General features: G+C 39.9%; 1 protein-coding gene across 4 annotated transcripts in view; it reads right to left on the bottom strand.

Moving 5' to 3' along the window:
• Positions 1–17,554, bottom strand: part of CHD1 (chromodomain helicase DNA binding protein 1) — a 56,887-nt gene extending 39,333 nt beyond the window's left edge. For 2 of the 4 annotated variants that reach the window (XM_075739392.1, XM_075739390.1), the window contains exons 1-2: positions 17,041–17,554; positions 14,878–15,083 (exon numbers count right to left, since the gene is read on the bottom strand). In XM_075739392.1, the coding sequence (XP_075595507.1) occupies positions 14,878–14,930 (53 nt within the window). In that variant the 5' untranslated portion in view covers positions 14,931–15,083; positions 17,041–17,554. Of the gene's footprint in view, positions 1–14,877; positions 15,084–16,013; positions 16,200–17,040 lie in introns of all 4 variants that reach the window. The other 2 variants (XM_075739391.1, XM_075739393.1) reach the window with 2 other exon arrangements.
• Positions 17,555–17,865: the final 311 nt, after the last annotated feature.

Raw genomic sequence — 17,865 nt, 5'->3', positions numbered from 1 at the left:
AACATGTAAACCAGCTACAGGAGAGAATGGTGGAGAGACCAAGGGCAGGGAGGGGCAGGCTGAAGAAGAACAAAATTCCAGTTTACTTATTTAAGAAAGCAAAAATCATGTCAGTCAGCTTCACAGTTTATGGGAAATTTTAAGCAGTTTTATGTTCTTCAACACAGGAATTAAGTCCCAAGTTAAAAAACAAAGGCACTAAGGAAAATTTTAAAAAAGTCTAGTAGATAATGCGAGTTGCTCTGGGGCTGGATACCAACACCCCAACTAGTTCCAAATCTTTTTTCTTTATGAAGAGGTCAACTAGCTATCATCTAAGGTCTCTGTTAAGTAATGCCAACCCATCAACATATATGGATCATACAAAATTTAATATTCAGACAAAACACATAGATTATCTTGCCAACCAGCTCTCAAGAAAGCTGGAAGCCCCATTAGGCTTATGAGCAGGACCAGCAAAGTAAGAGGTACTTCATAAACCGTGCTTCTCAAAATAAATTGGCCTGATTTGGACAAAAGCAGACTAACACAACACAACTGTATAGCAACTAATAGTAACATCTGACAAGAGTAAAAATCTTGAAGTCAATATCCAACCGTGTTACTAATAAATGCAAGACTACAAAACAAACCTGCAGGTAGAAGTAAAAGGGATGGGGGAAGAAAGGAAGTTACAAAAACCAGTAAGAACTAATAATAACATTCACCACAACCGATTTAGGGCTGCCCTAATGATACCATGTATGAAGGACAAAGCAGGATTGCTACCGTAGACTAAACGGTAATTGGTACACAGAACAGAGAAAAACAAAAAAATAAAATTTAAAGGCCATAGGATCAATAACATCTTACTAAGCTTTCTTATCCTGCAGTGTTAGATCAGCACAAGGAAATGGGAAAAACCAAACTGGGTAGCAGCAAGTAATTTTAAACCTACGGAAACAGCAAGGACTTGCTAAAACATGTATCAAATCTTAAGATGCTATGGCAGTATTCATACATGCTTAAAAAGAGTTTGAAATTAACTAGTTAAAAAAAACACTGTAAAAGTTCATGGACAGAAAACTAGTCAATGTTGGGCAGAGCTTACTTCAGTTCTAATCATCCAAATTAATACAGATGTGTGAAACTACATTACAGTCTCTACCTGTATACCACCTTGTACACCGCGTACTCCCTCCCAGAACTCTTGATGCAACTACAGTGCATACAAAAAAATAGGGAAGACTAACAGATGTGACTTCATTTCTAGCAAATTGTGAAAAACTTTCCTGTTCACTGGCCACAGGACAAGTAACTGATAGGGTCTGAGGACTACCAATGCATGTTTATTTCACTGTGTCCTTTCACACAATGTTTCAACCTGAGCTTCAGCAGAACATTAACTTGGAGGCAAAACCTCTACAAAGACACTGCTGTAACCCAGAAACCTAAAGCTCTTGTGTCCAAATATGAGGTAGGAAATAGGGTAATACATGACTAAGTAATTGCACGTAAACACGTGCAATAAAGACACATTGCATATCATCGAGACAGTACTGAGCAGCACTGTGTGACATTTAATACCTATCATTCCCCAACAGCTCCAACAGTGCATACATAAAAGTACGCACCATACAGTAACAGCTACAGGTTAAGTGCTCAGTTCTCAGGATAAAAAATATTTTCAAAATTAGAGAGAAAACTGGTATTTTTCTTTTTATCACTTAAGTCACTGCAGTGAAAGATTCAAAAGAGAACATGTTTATAACAAGATCAAAATATCACATGGCAGACCGTGTGCTTTCTTTTCCTAATGTGTAACACTAATATATCATTTCAAACTATGATATTGATTTTTTATTTTTAAAAGGAAAAAACTTATTACTAGCTAATCCCAAGACATTTTACACTAACATAGGTGTCATCATGAGAAGGCTGAAGAACAAGAGACTTAGTTCAGCCATTCTCTCTATCAAAGTCACTGCCTCTGCTTTCACAGAAATCTTTTCTTAGAAAACTGGAAGAAAAAACCCAGAAACTCATTCCCTAACGAAACTACCTGGAAATGCTAATAATTAAAAGATAACCTTTTTGTATCAACACCAAAGACACACTCCCTGCCCCCCCCCCCCCCCCCCCCCCGTTGCCTAACAGGACTAGCTACCTATTCATACAGAAATTGACTAGAAATTTTCAGCCTAAACCATTAATTATCTCTTAAGGTAAGTATCTACAAGGCAGACAGAAAGAACAGACTTAACTATTAACTGGGTTTTTTCTTGGTTTTATTAATCTCTCATGGGAGTTTTAGACCATCATCAGACCAGAACACCAACTTACCAGACCACCAATCAACTTCTGATACAAAGAAGCACCTTACATGTTTTTTAAATAGTAAGTCTAAGAAAGCAACAGCAATGAAGTAAAAACACAGACCTACCTAATATTTTCTAAAAATAAATAAATAAATAAATAAATAAAAATCAATCAAGCTACTCAAAATATGCAAAGACTTGCTTGGCACAAAGGAAGAAGTGTTACGTAAAGAGGACAATAAAGAACTACCTTTCCTCTCACAACAAATGGGAAACTAAATGTTTCTGTGGCATCTTCTAGCCATGTCTCTTTAGCAGTGTCCATAATGAAAAAATGGGGTATTGAAAATTAAGTCTTATGAAAAACTAACATAGGAGTTGTTTTCAATTTCAACTTCTATTCAGCATAGATAGAAGCAGTTTGCTACACCATAAAATTTCCAAATCCAGAGACCAACCTTTTCTAGTGCTTTGCCTCTACAGATGTAAAATCACTGGGACATTACCTGTACTTGGCTTTTTATTTTTGTTTCGTATGTAGTGCTGACCTAGACAACATTTAACAAGTTATTACATCTCATTATCACAAGAGCAGGATGCAAAGTCACTCTGCCTCAGGACTTAACTGAGAAACATAGCTCTGAAAGCCAGCCTCCCTAGTGGGAAAGACAATCCATACTTCTGCTAACTGATGCGATGAATACTGGGATTTAACTAAATGCTGCACCATCCCCTAAGAAGCCAATCTTTTAGCTGTAGTATTTGCCCTAAGGTGTTCATGAAAGACTACAGCTGTCTCCTCTCCCAGCCTCACCACACTTCGTTGTCGAGACAAAACTACTAACACAGGCAGGCAGTGGTCTCCAAAGAGGGGTGCACACACCCAGGAGGTGTGCAAGACAGCTCATGGGGGTATGTGGAAAAAAATATTGGAACTTAATCTATAAAAAACAAAAAACCCAACCAAAACCACACAGTTTCAACTTTACAGACTTTTAATACATAGATTGACACTGGCAATCTTACTCAGTCCATATGTCTGAGGGTCCTCTGTCACATACAGTAGGCGAGGTGTCCTGGGAGAAGTCTGTGCTCCACAATACAGAGGGGTGACACTGGAGCAATCACTCCTTCAATTCCCTCTCTGTGCACTGCAACATACTGCAGTTTGCACCTACCTGGTTAGGTGGATTTATGGATTATATTACTTAGTTTTAACCAAACTAACCCTCACAAAATTGAGAAATGGTTTAAAAAGATTCCTGCGAAGAAACAATGGACTGAAGGTAATACTAATAACTGTGAAAGCAAGCTAACGACAAGAAAACAGAAGAGCTGACATATCTCCTACTCCTAGTACAAGCTCTTTGTCAGCCACATTGTTGAGGTAAAACCCAGTGACAATCTAATAGCATCTGACAAGTTGGACCAAAAAAACCTGGAATTATCAAGACTATTTAAAATACATATTTACATCCACCTATTGTTAACCATTAGCCTCATCCTAAGTGTATACAGTGCCTTGAAATATTAGCTAATGAATGGTATTACGAAGCCAACCCAAACAGCAAGACATGTGAAAATTAACCATCCAGAACAAAAAGACAAACATCTGTTTTTTCCAGCAATGCTTCAAATCATGCTATACTCAACTCTGTACTTTATAAAATTTCATTAAATTTAGTGCAAATGTTTAGAAGCCTCTTTTGAGGTTCTTTTACTTAAGAGCAAAGGACAAAAATGCCACACGTCATTAGAGAATTTACTTCTTGCTGTTGTAATAATGGCTAAAACAATGCATGGAAAAAACAATATTGACAAACCAAAATGCATTTCTTTGTTGGCAAACACTGCTGAAAGACACATAAAAAGCATTGGTGAAGACCTGAAGAAACAAGTATTAGAACCAATCATGCACCATAGCAGGTTTGCTCTATGGCTGGATGAAAGTAAAGATGTTTCTAACATGTCCCAACTTACGGTATTTGCTAGATTCTGTTTCAGTGATGAAATACACGAAGCACTACCTTTTTGTGAGTCACTAAAGATGTACCAGAGAAGACATGTTCTCAACAGTAAATGACTTCTTTAATTTAAAAAAAAAAAAAAAAGTTTTATGGAAAACTGTGCAAGTGTAACCACTGATGGAGTGGCTGCTTTGACTGGAAGAAAAAAATTGATTCTGGTAAGAGCAACAGAGATAGCACCACACGTGACATTCAATCACTGCATCAACCATAGGCAAGCTATTGCAGCAAACAATCTGGAGCCACAAGTGTACAAAATGTTAAGGGATGTCAATGTGATTAATTTTATGAAAACAAGACCATTAAATAGTAAAATTTTTTACAACACTGTGTAATGAGATAGGTAGTGAGCACAAAAATATTTTGTACCTGGAGAGGTTCACTGCTTAAAAGCATTGTTGACCTTGAAGATTAGTTTTTGGTGGAGTCTAGGGGTTTTGTTTGTTTATTTATTTAAAAAAAAAAAAAAAAAAAAGACACACATTCCAAATTTGCTGACCTTTTCTGTGAAAATAAGTGGAGTATGCTACCTAGCAGATATCTTAGGGGAAAACAAAACAAAACAAAACCCATACCACACTTAATGTATGCCTTCCAGATGAAGGTGACATTTTAACAATGAGAAAGCAACTGCTTTCCAAAAGAAACTCAGGCTATGGAGAGAGCACTCTGAAAACAGATGTTTGGAAAGGTTTCCATCATTATGTTATTTTACTGCATGTCACCTATAAGACCTATCCTATCTGTACACTTAAAAAGTTGGAAACATAAATTTCTACCCTGTTTAAAAATGTTCCCAGAGTTTCAATGGATTTTGAACCCATTTGTTAAAAACATAAAACTGCAACCCCTTCTGATTAATTTGCAAGAACTGATTGACACAAGGACAGACGGAAATTTACTAGCCAAATTTCAAGAAAAACCTTTGCATAACTAGTGGATAGGATTGAAAAAAATTAATATCATGATGTAGTATGTGCAGTCAACAATGCACTTCTACCATTTGAATCCACATATCTTTGTGAGGTATCTTTACAGCTGTACCACCCATTAAAACCAAGTACCAACATAAACAGAATTTAGAACTGTACCCTCAAAACACTGTACCATAAAATAATAAATAAGCACATTTATGATAATTTTTTAGTGGAGCACAAAAAAGTGGGGTTTTGCCATTAACAAAGTAAAATATTTTCAAGTATTTAATCTTTACCTTATCCTTTTGAAGTTTCTATTTCTTGTGTGTGTTTTATAATGTAGGTATTAATATAGCAATACATGTATATAATTTATAAATGAATATACATTCATTGGAGGTGCGTGCTCAAATCTTTTTTTTTATTCACAGGAGTGCACAAATCAAAATTTTGGAGTCCACCGCACTAAGGGATAAAAAACCAAAACACAATGAAATGGAGAGAAGTCTCCCTTTCTCCCTAACCCAGACACATTAAACAAGCCTTGGCTATTAAAAATTAACATAAATCTGTAATCCCTTCCACAAGATTACCTATGGCCCTCTTTCACATGAGCAGTACTTCAGATTAAATCCTAGTATGCTAGATGCTAAGCCTAAGAGTAAAGATGAAATTATTTAAGGAACATGTATTTACACACACATGCATTCAAGAGGAAAATTTACATCTGTTGTCTCCTCAGAGTGAAGGGGAAACTCAGGAACAATGAACTTAAGTTTCCTTTTAACTGCTCCTACCTTTGCTTTGAGGTTCAGCAATTTTCACACAATTCAAGCAATAGTACAAGCAGTAGTATGAGCTACCAAACTTCAGAAACACTCTCAGTCTTCACCAATACATTCATCTGTTGTTGAGGATTCTACAAGAATAACTTCTGACATTGTTATTACTGCCCTCTCCAGTCCACACTGTGGTGTCAGTACCATCCATAGAGGGAACAGATTCAGCTTTTTAAAACAGCCTGTTTTCAAAAACATTCTAAAGGACCAGTGAAGCAGAACAAACAAGCAAGAGTGAACAGGCTGCTGTCCTGAAACTGAGGTATAAAACACTGCAAATCAATACAGAGTTTAGGAAAAAAAAAAAAAATAGATTTCAAACGAAAAAGGTTTTTTTTGGCAGTTTTCAATTTTAGTACGCACACATTCCATACTACACCAGGACATATTGGAAGTCATTTTTCCAAGTGCGTAAACTGCTATGTGGTGTCATACCTTCTCCCCTTTCCCATGGAGCACGGCATTGCTGATGTGACCAAGAAAAAGGGCAAGAGCATGCAGAACTATTATTACACTGCAGTGTCTACCAGCATCACCAGAAATTTAGAGAGCTTGTTTGCCAGAGTTTTTAAAACGTAATTGAGTTCTTGAAGTTCATAGGAAAAGACACAAGGGATACGGAAGATTCATAACAATTTCTAGTAGCCCAGGAGAAAAATAAAGGAGAAAACAAGTATACTTCCTATAAATAATCAATAATCAATGAAAGCTACCATTACAAACCAAATGGTGAGAGCATTTCACACTGTACTAAAATTTGACTTTTAAAAATATTGCTGCATTTAAAAAAAAAAAAAGACAAGAAAACCCCATCTGATAGCAACACAGTTTGCTTGCATTAAAGAGAACGTAAGTTCTGTGATAAATATGTTAAAACAAATTCAGGGAGATAACAGCTGCGAGGTTGCCTTAACATTCTCGGTCACTTTATTTTACTCCTTTGCCCGTAAGGCTTTTTAATTTTTCCTGCCTTTTTTGAGGCATGGTCTATAAGCCATTCATTCTCTAAAGAGCTTTAAGTATTATCTGATGTAGTCTAGCTATGGTCCGTACTTTGACTAACTTTCTTGCAATGAGTCATGCCCATTAGTGCAAAGTAGCACCACTGACCTCCACAAAATTAATCACCTGAACTGGCACTACTAATTACCAAAATTCTGGTATCATATTTCTAGGGGTAGGATTCAAGGAGCGTTAAATATTTCCTCAGCCAAGGATTGGAATACTGTCGCAATTACCTGTCACCTGCTGTCTAATGTCATTACATAAATATTATCTCAGGAACAGCAATTTTGGTCCCCTGCTCTTCAGAATTCCCCTTACAGAAAAGGAGAGGCAAAGTGCTTTATTTCTTGCCACCTTCTCCTCCTGTACATGCCAGGGTCATTGCCTTTGCTTAAGATGCTTTTACTGGAAACAGTTCAGCAAAACTCAAAACTGGACACCATATCCACCATGCTGTGGGCATTCGAGGTACAGTAAGGGAGATAGTTTGAGTACAACATAACCAGCCTGTACAGATGCCAGTGCATCTGTATCCTCTTTCCTCCTTCTTCCAAAAAATCCTGATTAAAACTGGAAAGTAAGATAAAATCTCTGCTATTTTCAGGCAGCTAGCATAAATTAGGACCATCTGTCTTCCCCTCACCCTTTCTGAACACAGTCAAGATAGTCTCTCTGCAGGACAATCCAGAGCTGAAGCCTACTTTCTTTGTTCAACTCTTCTGGTAGAAAAGTCCTACATGCTTTAAACATAATCAGAGAAACAGTAAGCATGCAAGATTTCATTCTCAGTTAACTATTCACCTGTGTGTGTCAAATTTCCCCTATTCTATCAAGTCATATTACGTCTTCCCTTTGCTCTGGTCTTGTATTGCTGACCTTTTCTAACCAATTCTATTTTGTGGTGTTACCTGCATTTTTTCCTACCTTCTTCACCAATGAATGGGCTTCCAAGAAACCAAATGTCAACAGAAATTAGAAACTCTATCAAGGCTAGAATAGGAAGTGTAGATGGAAACAGAAAAAGCAAGTTAAGCAATTAGAGATGTTGTTAAGATAATGTATACAGAAATACAATATTTGCTAACATTAACTGTTGAAGACCATTTGTGCTCTTTTAGGCACTTAATTCCATTACTCAAAATTGAATTCCTGCTTTTTTTTAAGTCCCTCTTCTAAGAATGTGTCACATAAGCCTTCTTCCCTCCTCCAGCTCCAAGCAAATTACATATATTGTTAAAAAAAAAAATCAGTAAAATGAAAGCAGCATTATGTGTTTAAAGCTGTTCCTGAATAAGAAACCTTACATTATATTCACTGTACTTTGTTTAACTGAAAAAAACCCCACAAACTAAACAAAGACAGCAATACCCAAGACTGCACAAAACAGTGAAGGATCGTTAAGACCACGGAAATAGAAAAAAACATGATGGATAAAGCAATAATAATGATCTCTTCAGTACTGCTGGAGTGAGACTATTTCTCTCCATGAAAACAAACCAAAGTAGTGATGACAAAGTTAGCTGCTAATAATAACTTGCAGTAGCAGGCGCACAACAGTATATGCTAAAAATGAGTAGCATGTTCTCAGGATGCAATTTCTACATGAAAAGGTATAGTTTCACCCATGTTGACAAACTGAGATGAAGTCTACAAAGAGCACCTTCCAAGATATGTAGTGAAAGATCCCTCTCAGTCCTAGTCCTTGAGTCAAGTAGTTGCATTTGTACAACAGCACATGTCAAATCTGATTTGGTATGGAAGTTTGACACACTGAAGTAATTTGTCTGTTCTTTTTTATAAACACTGCCCCTGGATACTCCCTACACATTCAAGCAGAATTTATGCCTGAATGCAGTATTTATTTACAAACTTTTTGCAAGAAAAGCAACATAGCTTAATGAAAGTATCAAAGGAGATAATTTTTCACGTTTGGTTTTACCTTTTAATTTTTCAAAACACACACACACTCAACAAATACCTATGCAACGAAACGGGAGATGCTTTGGGGAGATGACAGGCTTAAAGAAACAGATCACTGAAACACATTAAAAGTATCCTGTCACAGAATCATCAGTTCTTTTCAATAGCCTTAAGCTTAGCTTCACTAGCTTACCCCTGAAAACAAGGTGCCCTGACAGGATCACACAATGAGAAACAAAGTCTGCTAATTTACACAAGGCACTAGGAAGAGAAATCCTAAGATGGAAAACTCCACAAGTCACATTGTAAAAGAACTGACTGAGCATTTAGACTCCTGTGTAAGGTCTAGGTTAGTAAGGGATCTAAGAGTAGATAATTTATCACCACTGATTTCAGGTGCATTCATTAGGTTAAGCTACTTTAAGAATCTTCTGGTTTAACAACAGCAGGAAAGAACACCAATATGAGCAACACACACAAAAAAAGAGATTGCTTTCTGCAGGGTCTTTGAAAAGCATCTGAGATGACAGCAGCCTGTTTGGTTTCTTGGGCATTTTTTGCTTGTTTTGTTTTTAAAATATAGCAGAAGTTGAAAGCAGGCAAGCATTTGAATATGAAGAGCCCATTCAAAAAGTGCAGAGGTAACACACGCTAAATGCCAAACTCTTAAAATTGCAAGTTCACAAGTAAGCTTGTTTAGACAAACAAGTCTAATTAAACTAAGTGTCTTAGTTTTAAAGATATCTTAACTACTTTATTTTATTTAGACACATACAGAATATTTATTTTATTTATCACCACCAGTAAAAAGCAGAGGGAACAAAAAGTATAAAGTTCAGGCCATGTGTTATTTTCTGTTCTCAGCTATTACAAAGTATGAATTCAATTGAATTTTCCTGATACGGGCTAACAACTCAAAGAGATGCATTGCATTTCCAGTCCTGCAGACTATTATCTGCTGCCACTACTACAAACTTTCCCAAAAACAGAGGTATCAAAACTACACTGATCACCTACCAACTTCCATGACCCTATGAACCACACTTGCAAGTTTTTATTTGAGAGCCACACGTCACATCTTAAGAGCTCAAAGTTGTTCAGCTTGTTCCAGGGGCAACACGGTGTCTTTACCAGAAGGTCCCTGTAGATCATCAACAAAAGATGTATTAATTTAATAAAAAAAACCCCCAAAAAACGATAAAATCCACAACACTTGATAGGCCATATCTGGATAGGTCTGGTGTATACACTGCCTGTATCGCAAAACCTCACTCTGTCTTGAGGAATGTGAAAAGCTCTCATCAGCTAAAATTTTGCAATTCTCAGAATGGTGGAACTGAATCTACAATACGTGGAACAAGTATATGCCAACCAGTTAGGTTAGACAAAGACTGCAACCAAGAGTCCCACTGCCAAACTAGAGACCATATGGCACAATGAAAGCTGTATCATGAATTATCATTTCCTCCTTTAGTTGGAAAGGTTTCTAGACCAAAAATACCTGGGTTTTGATACATATTGTATCTGAACTCTTCCAAAGAAAAGCAAAAAGATGCTTTTAACTTGGATTGGGACACCTTATCATGCTTTTAGTATGCTTAATCCTGTAAGAGATCATTCCTGACAGAACAGCAACCTACTAACCAAAAAGAGAATGTTACTGCTAACAGAAGCGAAGAGCTTACTTTATCCACTAGCCATTCACAGGAAGTGCTACCAACAGTTTCCTTTACCTTTCAGGGACTTCTGTTGATTTGAGAATTCCTGTGCACTAACATATAAGTATGTATCTACATATTAGATTTATGTATATGCTCTCTCCTGCTATTTACACACATTTTTATTAGTATTAGCTATTAAACTTCTACCAAAAAGAAGCCAGTGCATGGGAGTAATTCTGCAAATATGCTTGGGGAATCTCTGTTTTAACCCCCACTTAGATTAACTGAAAACGACAACTTCAGGTTCTCACTTTCAAGAAATCTTTTTTTTACCTCCTGCAGAAGGTATGAATTTACATAGTAAATTGAAGCCTGGTGACAAAGCCTTTAGTCCTTACTTAAGTATGTTTTGTGGTCCACGGACTACTCAATCCACAAAGCAAATTAAACTCACTGAAATTACTATCTTCTACTAATATCAGCTTTCAAGTGTGTAAAGAATGGCAAACATCTTTGGTGTAAGCAGCTGCTTTCTGCTTACTGCAAAAATGGAAGTACAATACATTCCAGATATCTACCTTCCAGTTAAGCTCCACTGAGCACATCTGTTATCTATAGAGAAGGAAGGTTTGCTCAAGTCCTCTCTACCTAGTTATGCAGGAAACATAGGAAGAGCAAAGAGATGGGAAATCAGATTATTATTCAACTAGCATCAATGTTTCACTTCTGCAGTCCCTGTTCTACCTGGAGCTTGTCTTGCAGTTCAGGTATAACTGCCCTTCCTTGCCAATTAAGCTTTCTTATTACTATCTAACTAGAACATATTTACTCATATTCAAGTTTGCAAACATGCTTTCAAGAACATTACAGAAAGATGCTTTACTTAAGATTCAGCTTTTCAGAGTACTGCGATACAGTTTTTGTATCTACATTCACTTGCTGTCCAGATGAACAGTATCTGTGATATTTTACCATGAGCTGTTTAAAACTATTCCAGAGTACAGATTCAAGTAAACAAGAATCTGGAGAGTAGACTCCACTGTAATTATTACACAGAAATCAGAACATCAAGCAACAAGACTGGGTAATAGTGTTTATGCTAGTCTGCAGTTTCCATCACGCTTGGTTCTAGTACTGATTTGTAGCTTCAGAGGTTGCTGAAAAGGGCAAGGAAAGTCCGAATAGTGCAGCCAGTTATTCAACTGTGAAAATACAAAAGATGCACTTCTCCACCTGGAGCAAAACAGAACTCCAGGCTCAACACCTGCAGCAAGGGAAAGTGTTCTGCTCATCTACCAGACAAATAGAGGTAATGCTAGAAAGCAGTGCAGGAGCATGGCAAATTGGCCATTTCTTTCACACACTTCAGAAATAATTCACCTTCACAGCCAGTCACAGGGAGTAAAGGACAGCTACAATTCCTTACCACAATGCTGACCAGCACATAAAATTGAAGGTTTATGATCAGTCCCTTCTTCATCCCTCCTACTGCTGACATTACTACAGGCTTTCACAACTTTTGCAAGTCATGGTGTTTCCGTAAAACAATACAATGCAGTATCCGTGAGGCCTATGTATTTTTGTAAATCCAGCCCTGATCCACTGCTTCTCAACTTTCTAAAGTAATGATAGCAGCTCCCCTACATCAGGCTGTCAGTCTGGGATGACAGCTATGGAAGTTTACACCAGACATCAAATGGAAGCGAATGGCTTTACTGCACTTGTGTCAAATTTGTGAAGTGACACAAATTTTCAAAGAGTTGTTGTAGTTCTCACCAATGCCACTGCTTAGATTATCACTGTATTTGCCTTTGTCTCTTCTTTTATACCAATTCTTGAGAGTTGGATCATCTTTGCAATTTATTCCCAACAACAATTCTCAGTTGCTTTCTTCACTTGTTCTACTTCCTTCCCTAGCACTCTGAATGGAACAGGACCACTAGAAGCTTAGTAAACATATTTTGTTACTCATCTCTACTTCCATTCTGTAAAATTCACATTTCCAGATTTGAAGGCTAAATACAGCAACACTTCCAAAGTTAGTTAGCTATCTGTCTGCAGCTGCAGCTTCCTAAGGCAACTCCCTGCTGAGTAAAAACCATCTAGAGTTCTAGAAACTTACAAAGAAGAAAAAAAAAGACAAAAGACTAAACAACAGGGGCAAGTCATATAAAGATATTCCATGTCACACTCCATTTACAATGATTATTTTAATAATGGAACTAGGCTAAACAGAAAAGGGTTCCATCATATAAAATGGAAAGCTTTTACCTTCTATTTACAAAAACAGTTTCCTGACAATGCACGGCAAACATAAAAATAAGCTTTCCAAAACCTGCCTGGGAATTAGGCTATGAAGTTAATGATTGATACAAGCCTAGGAAAAAAAGCTTTTAGCATTTTAATACTTTTTAAAACTTTAAGATGTGTACAGTAGGACATTTAAGATAAAGAACAAAGATTCATCTTAGAGGCAAGTATAAAGTTTTGAGTACAATGCATCCTCCTGATAGTTACTTTTAATGAAGTTGCTGGGAACTTCTTACGTTTAGCTGGTTTAGGCTTACAAATTGCTACAGCTTTTAAACAAGTTTGACATACTGGTATTTATGGGCAGTCACAGTTAAATATAAAGTAGTTTTTCCAAATAATCTTTAGCAAGATGGCTTGTTTCAAGTAGTAAGAAAATTCACACACAAAACCATCAGTCTTGTCCCTGGTAGGTTCATGTTTGCTGGAGGTCTTACAGTTCAGAAGACTAGTCTCTCTCACATCATTTTATTTGCTCATGTTTCTCATCTGACAAGTTTTGTTGGGATTTTTTTGTTTGTTTGTTTGTTTTTAAAGTAACCAGGAGTATTTTGCCTCTTACTAGAAGAAACTCCAAATTTGTTTGCTAATCAAAACAGTATCAACTTCACTGAAAGCAGAAATCTTCAAAAATTATTATGTATTAGAGCTTTCAAATTATTCACAAGATTGAAAGCTTACCATCTTTCTAGGACATTCCTTTTGTATAACAGGAAGCCTGACATAAAAATACACAAAAGTGATTAAAGTTTCTTTGGTTTTACTGTTCATTTATTTCTTGTAATGTGCACCTGAAGTCACCTAAACTCTTCCCCTCTTCCCCTTCTTCCCACTCCATCATACACCGTGCTTAATGGACAGCACACACTGACTGATTAGGTGGCAATTAATTCTTCTTCCATTTCTTCACTTGAGGCAATAATTTAGATCTCTCTCTAAACAACTGGAAGTTTCCATAAAGTCCACAGAACACAGTTTTCTTCATGACCCTCTGACTAACAGAATCAGCTTACCAGTTTAACAGGCTGCAATCAGAGACACAGATAGGTAGACTAAGAGCACAGTCAAAACGACCTCTTAGCTAAAGCCACTTTTTATTTGCAAGCTTACTTTGCCTTCTTAAACCTTCAGTATTCTTCATATTTCCAGGTTTAGAAATCTAAACTTCTTAGTGCAGGAAGGACTTTCTGAACTTAGCATTGTTCTAGAAATAGAACTTAATTCCACCACTACAAATTGGCTGTCATCCTGCATGGATACAGGGAAGTCCTAATCAGGCTCTTCCAAACATGAACACTCTGCATATGCTAGAAGACTAGCATTCAACACTAGAGGACTGATTTTTTTTTTAAATTAAAAATCTGGAAAACTGTACTTTCACTTCAGAAAATACAAAGTTAACACTTTCAATTATACTGCTCTGACAGCTCTAAAGAGGGAAGAATCATGAAATACTCTCTATCAAAAACTAAAATGAATAGCCCACTGCTCCGCCATTAGAGATAGTCTAATTAGGGTTTTATACAACACATATTACCCTTGTGTGCCTTGCACTTTATAGACAGTAGCTTTATTTTAACATTGTAATCCAATGTTTCAAATTTTGATACTTCAGACTTTTTTTTCCCCTCAAAAGAGTAATATTATTCTCTTGGATGCTGATGCAGTTTTAATACTATTTAAGCTTTATTATGTAAGGCATATGCAAGAACATTACAATTCTTAGTTGAAGCAATGTTAATATAATAAGCAGATTAAGCACCTATAAGAAAGCACATCTAGTCCTCCTAACTATGGTCTTCTTGCTAACCAGGAAGCTTTGGACTCAAGTTCAAATACAAACATTCTCTTAATAAAAGAGAATGTATAGCCAAGAATAAGTAAAATGAGCAAGTACTTACCTTGACTCTCCACTACTGTTTCTTACACTTTCTTCATCGCTGTGCCCATTCATTGTAAATATTAAGAAGTTTAAAAATATAAATAGAAGTCCACTCAGGTTACAAGGTGGATATCAAGAATCCACTTCTTGGTACTCTGTGTGTTTTCCAGGTGATGTGTTTGCTCTGGTGTTCTCTGTGGGTATTCAAGATTTTGCCCAAAATACCTAAAATAGTAAAGGAAAACATTTACACAATTTGAAAGTGTGTTTGCAACTAAAAAGATACCAAAAATAACTTGGTCTTCTGCTAACACTGAAAGGGGGCATCATGTTTGACATTATGTTTTTAACTGAAAAATAGCTTTTCATGTGTTACCCATTCATGGTCGATCATTTTATCACTATTTTCTTATCTGGAAAAAAAATTAAAATCTCTGAAAACCAGAAAAAAAAAATCTTCAAGAGAAGAACAGGTCTTTTTATTAGTTACATTTAAAAATATTGCAAGAACTAAATAAAATACACAAACGCATGAAAGGAAAGACCTGCCTAGCTTTTTGCTTGACTGCAGTTGAGTCCCAGCATATAGACATGTTTCTTTACGCAACTTTTCATTGATGGTGCTATAAAAATGGCAATTTCTGCTGAACCACTAACTGCAGAATAGGAAATGTTATGGAAATTACATTCTTTTTAGCATTGCAAGGTGAGAAGAACAGCTTACTGCATGCTATACCTCGTGGCTTAACTTTTGCCGTAGTACCGACTTCAAGACAAAGTAGATAAAAATTTTAAAGGAAAAACCACCTACTTGAGCACAGAGGTAAAAACCATAGATATTAATGTTCTGCTAAGATCTGCTTAGTAAAATGTATTTCATACAGAAAACATAACGGAAGCATTTCTACATACACACATAATGCTTCCATACAGTTGTAGGTAGAGGCAGGAAGGTAGAGGCTGTTCCGTTTAATTGTCTCAACTAAGTCAAACCAGCAAGATACCACAGATGGAAATGATCATTATTTCACGTACAAGAGCATCTTAAATCAGATCACTGCAGTATCCGATGCAGCTAGAGAAAGTTTAGGCTCACGGTAAATGGACTGCAAGTGTAAACACACTGATAATCAGATAAAGTGCAGCGCCTCTCACAGATTTAATGGTGTGAAAGCGATCAGGGGCTTGCCTGCTGGGTGCCTGCCCCGAGGTGCTCTCCTCTAATGTGCAACTGCCCAACCCAGATCTCATCGCAGGGGACAAGCCTTGCGCCGGGGTGGGAATGCCCTGCGCTCCGGCACCATCTCAGACACCCGGGCCACTCCGGTCAACAAACAAAGGCTATGAAGGAGAGGAAAGTGATAAGACAGAGCCCTGCAACCCCGGAGGGGCCGCAAAGCGAGGTCAGGGACCCCACAGCGGCGGAGGCAAGCCGGGAGACTACCCACGGCCCGGCCACTGCTGGCCAGCGAGGCTGCGCTCTGCGCCACCCGGCAGCATGCTCCCCGCCGCCTGCCCCCCAGTGCGGACAACCACCCCCTCCGCCTCCGGGCCCGGCACCCTCTGGACCCTGGGAAACACCTTCAGCAGCGGCTAAACTTGCTGCCTGCCGCCCGCTTCCTGTTCTAAGGCAGTCCTCCCCCGAGCCCCGACCGCCCGCAATGTGCTCCCGCGGCCTCCCACGGCCGCACTCCCTCTGCCCGCACCCAAAGCGCTCCCGCGGGAGCCTAGACTAGAGCTGCCTCCCGCCCCCAGAGATGGCCCTCCGCTAGCGACGCGGCCTGCACAGGCGCCGCTCCCAGCCAAGGCTCCTTGGCAGCGTCTCCAAGGCCGCCACTGCCCTCCACGCTCGCTTCTCCCGGCGCCCCCCATGGCCAGAGAAAAGCCACGGTCGCTCTCCTGCCTCACGGGTGGCTCGACACTGGCTCCCCCCGCAGGAGCCAGCGAGAGCGTCTCGACCCCGCTGCCCGTCTCGGCCCTTGCAGCTCCCTCCCTCCGCGAAAAACAGCAAGAAGGCCCAAGAACCCGGCCCCGCGTTGGGCATCCAGTCCCCTCCTGGTCGACAGCGGGCCCCGGGCCCCATCTCCTCAGCACCGCCCGCCCCATCCCCCCTTCTACCTTCAGAAGCCGCACAACTCCCAGCCGGCAAAAGGGAGAGGAGCAATGGCGGGCCTCTGCCTACCTGCGCGCGCCCGGCCTGGCCTTCCCAGGGCCGCCCTGGACTGCGCTACGCCGCACAGCGAGGTTCGCGGCACAGCCCTGGGTCGGGGGCTGCTCCCGGGGCCGCAGCGGGGCCTGGGCCGCCGCTCCTCCCGCTGGCCGCCGGCTCCTCACAGCCCCGCGCGGTGGGCTCGCCCACCACCCTCGCCGACTGGAACAATGGGACCCCCGAACCGGGCAGGGAGGAGCGCAAAGAAAACCAGGGTGGGCGTTGCACCGCTCTGCTCCGCCACCGCTTCTTAAGTCCTCCCGATCGCCGCCATCACGCTGCCGCTCCGCTCAGCCTCCCCCTCCCTCGGTCGGATGGAAACCCCGGGCGTGATGTCAGCCCTGCGCCCTGGGACCGAGCAGGAGGAGGAGTCACGGCCGGGGGCGACGGGCAGCAGCGCCAGGCAGCTTAGAGAGGGGCAGCGGAGGCAGAATGGGCCGCTTGCCGCTCTGAGGGCCAACAGGGTTAACGGCAGTGCCCGCTCTCCCTACCCGCCGCACAGAAGGGGCGCGAGGGCCTGCGCGGCTGCAGCTTCCCATCCCCATGTTAAGGCACAGGGCGTGGCACGGTCCGGAGGGGCGCCATGACCCGACCGTCGGGGCCGCCGGCCCGGCGTGGGACACTCGTTACCGTTCTGTCCAGCGTCGTTTTTGTGTTCTGGGGATTTCGGTGTAAAATCACAGCCCGGCGATAAACGACTGCGTTTCTTAGTCTAACTACGCAGTTACAAGTGGTACCGGGGCGTATTTAGGAAGGCTTGTCGCGCTGCTGCTGGGAGGACGCTTGTCTCTCAGAGGA

This window comes from Balearica regulorum, chromosome Z, assembly GCF_011004875.1.
Source record: "Balearica regulorum gibbericeps isolate bBalReg1 chromosome Z, bBalReg1.pri, whole genome shotgun sequence".
Classification (NCBI taxonomy): Eukaryota; Metazoa; Chordata; class Aves; order Gruiformes; family Gruidae; genus Balearica; species Balearica regulorum.
This window is presented reverse-complemented; position numbering and strand designations above follow the sequence as displayed.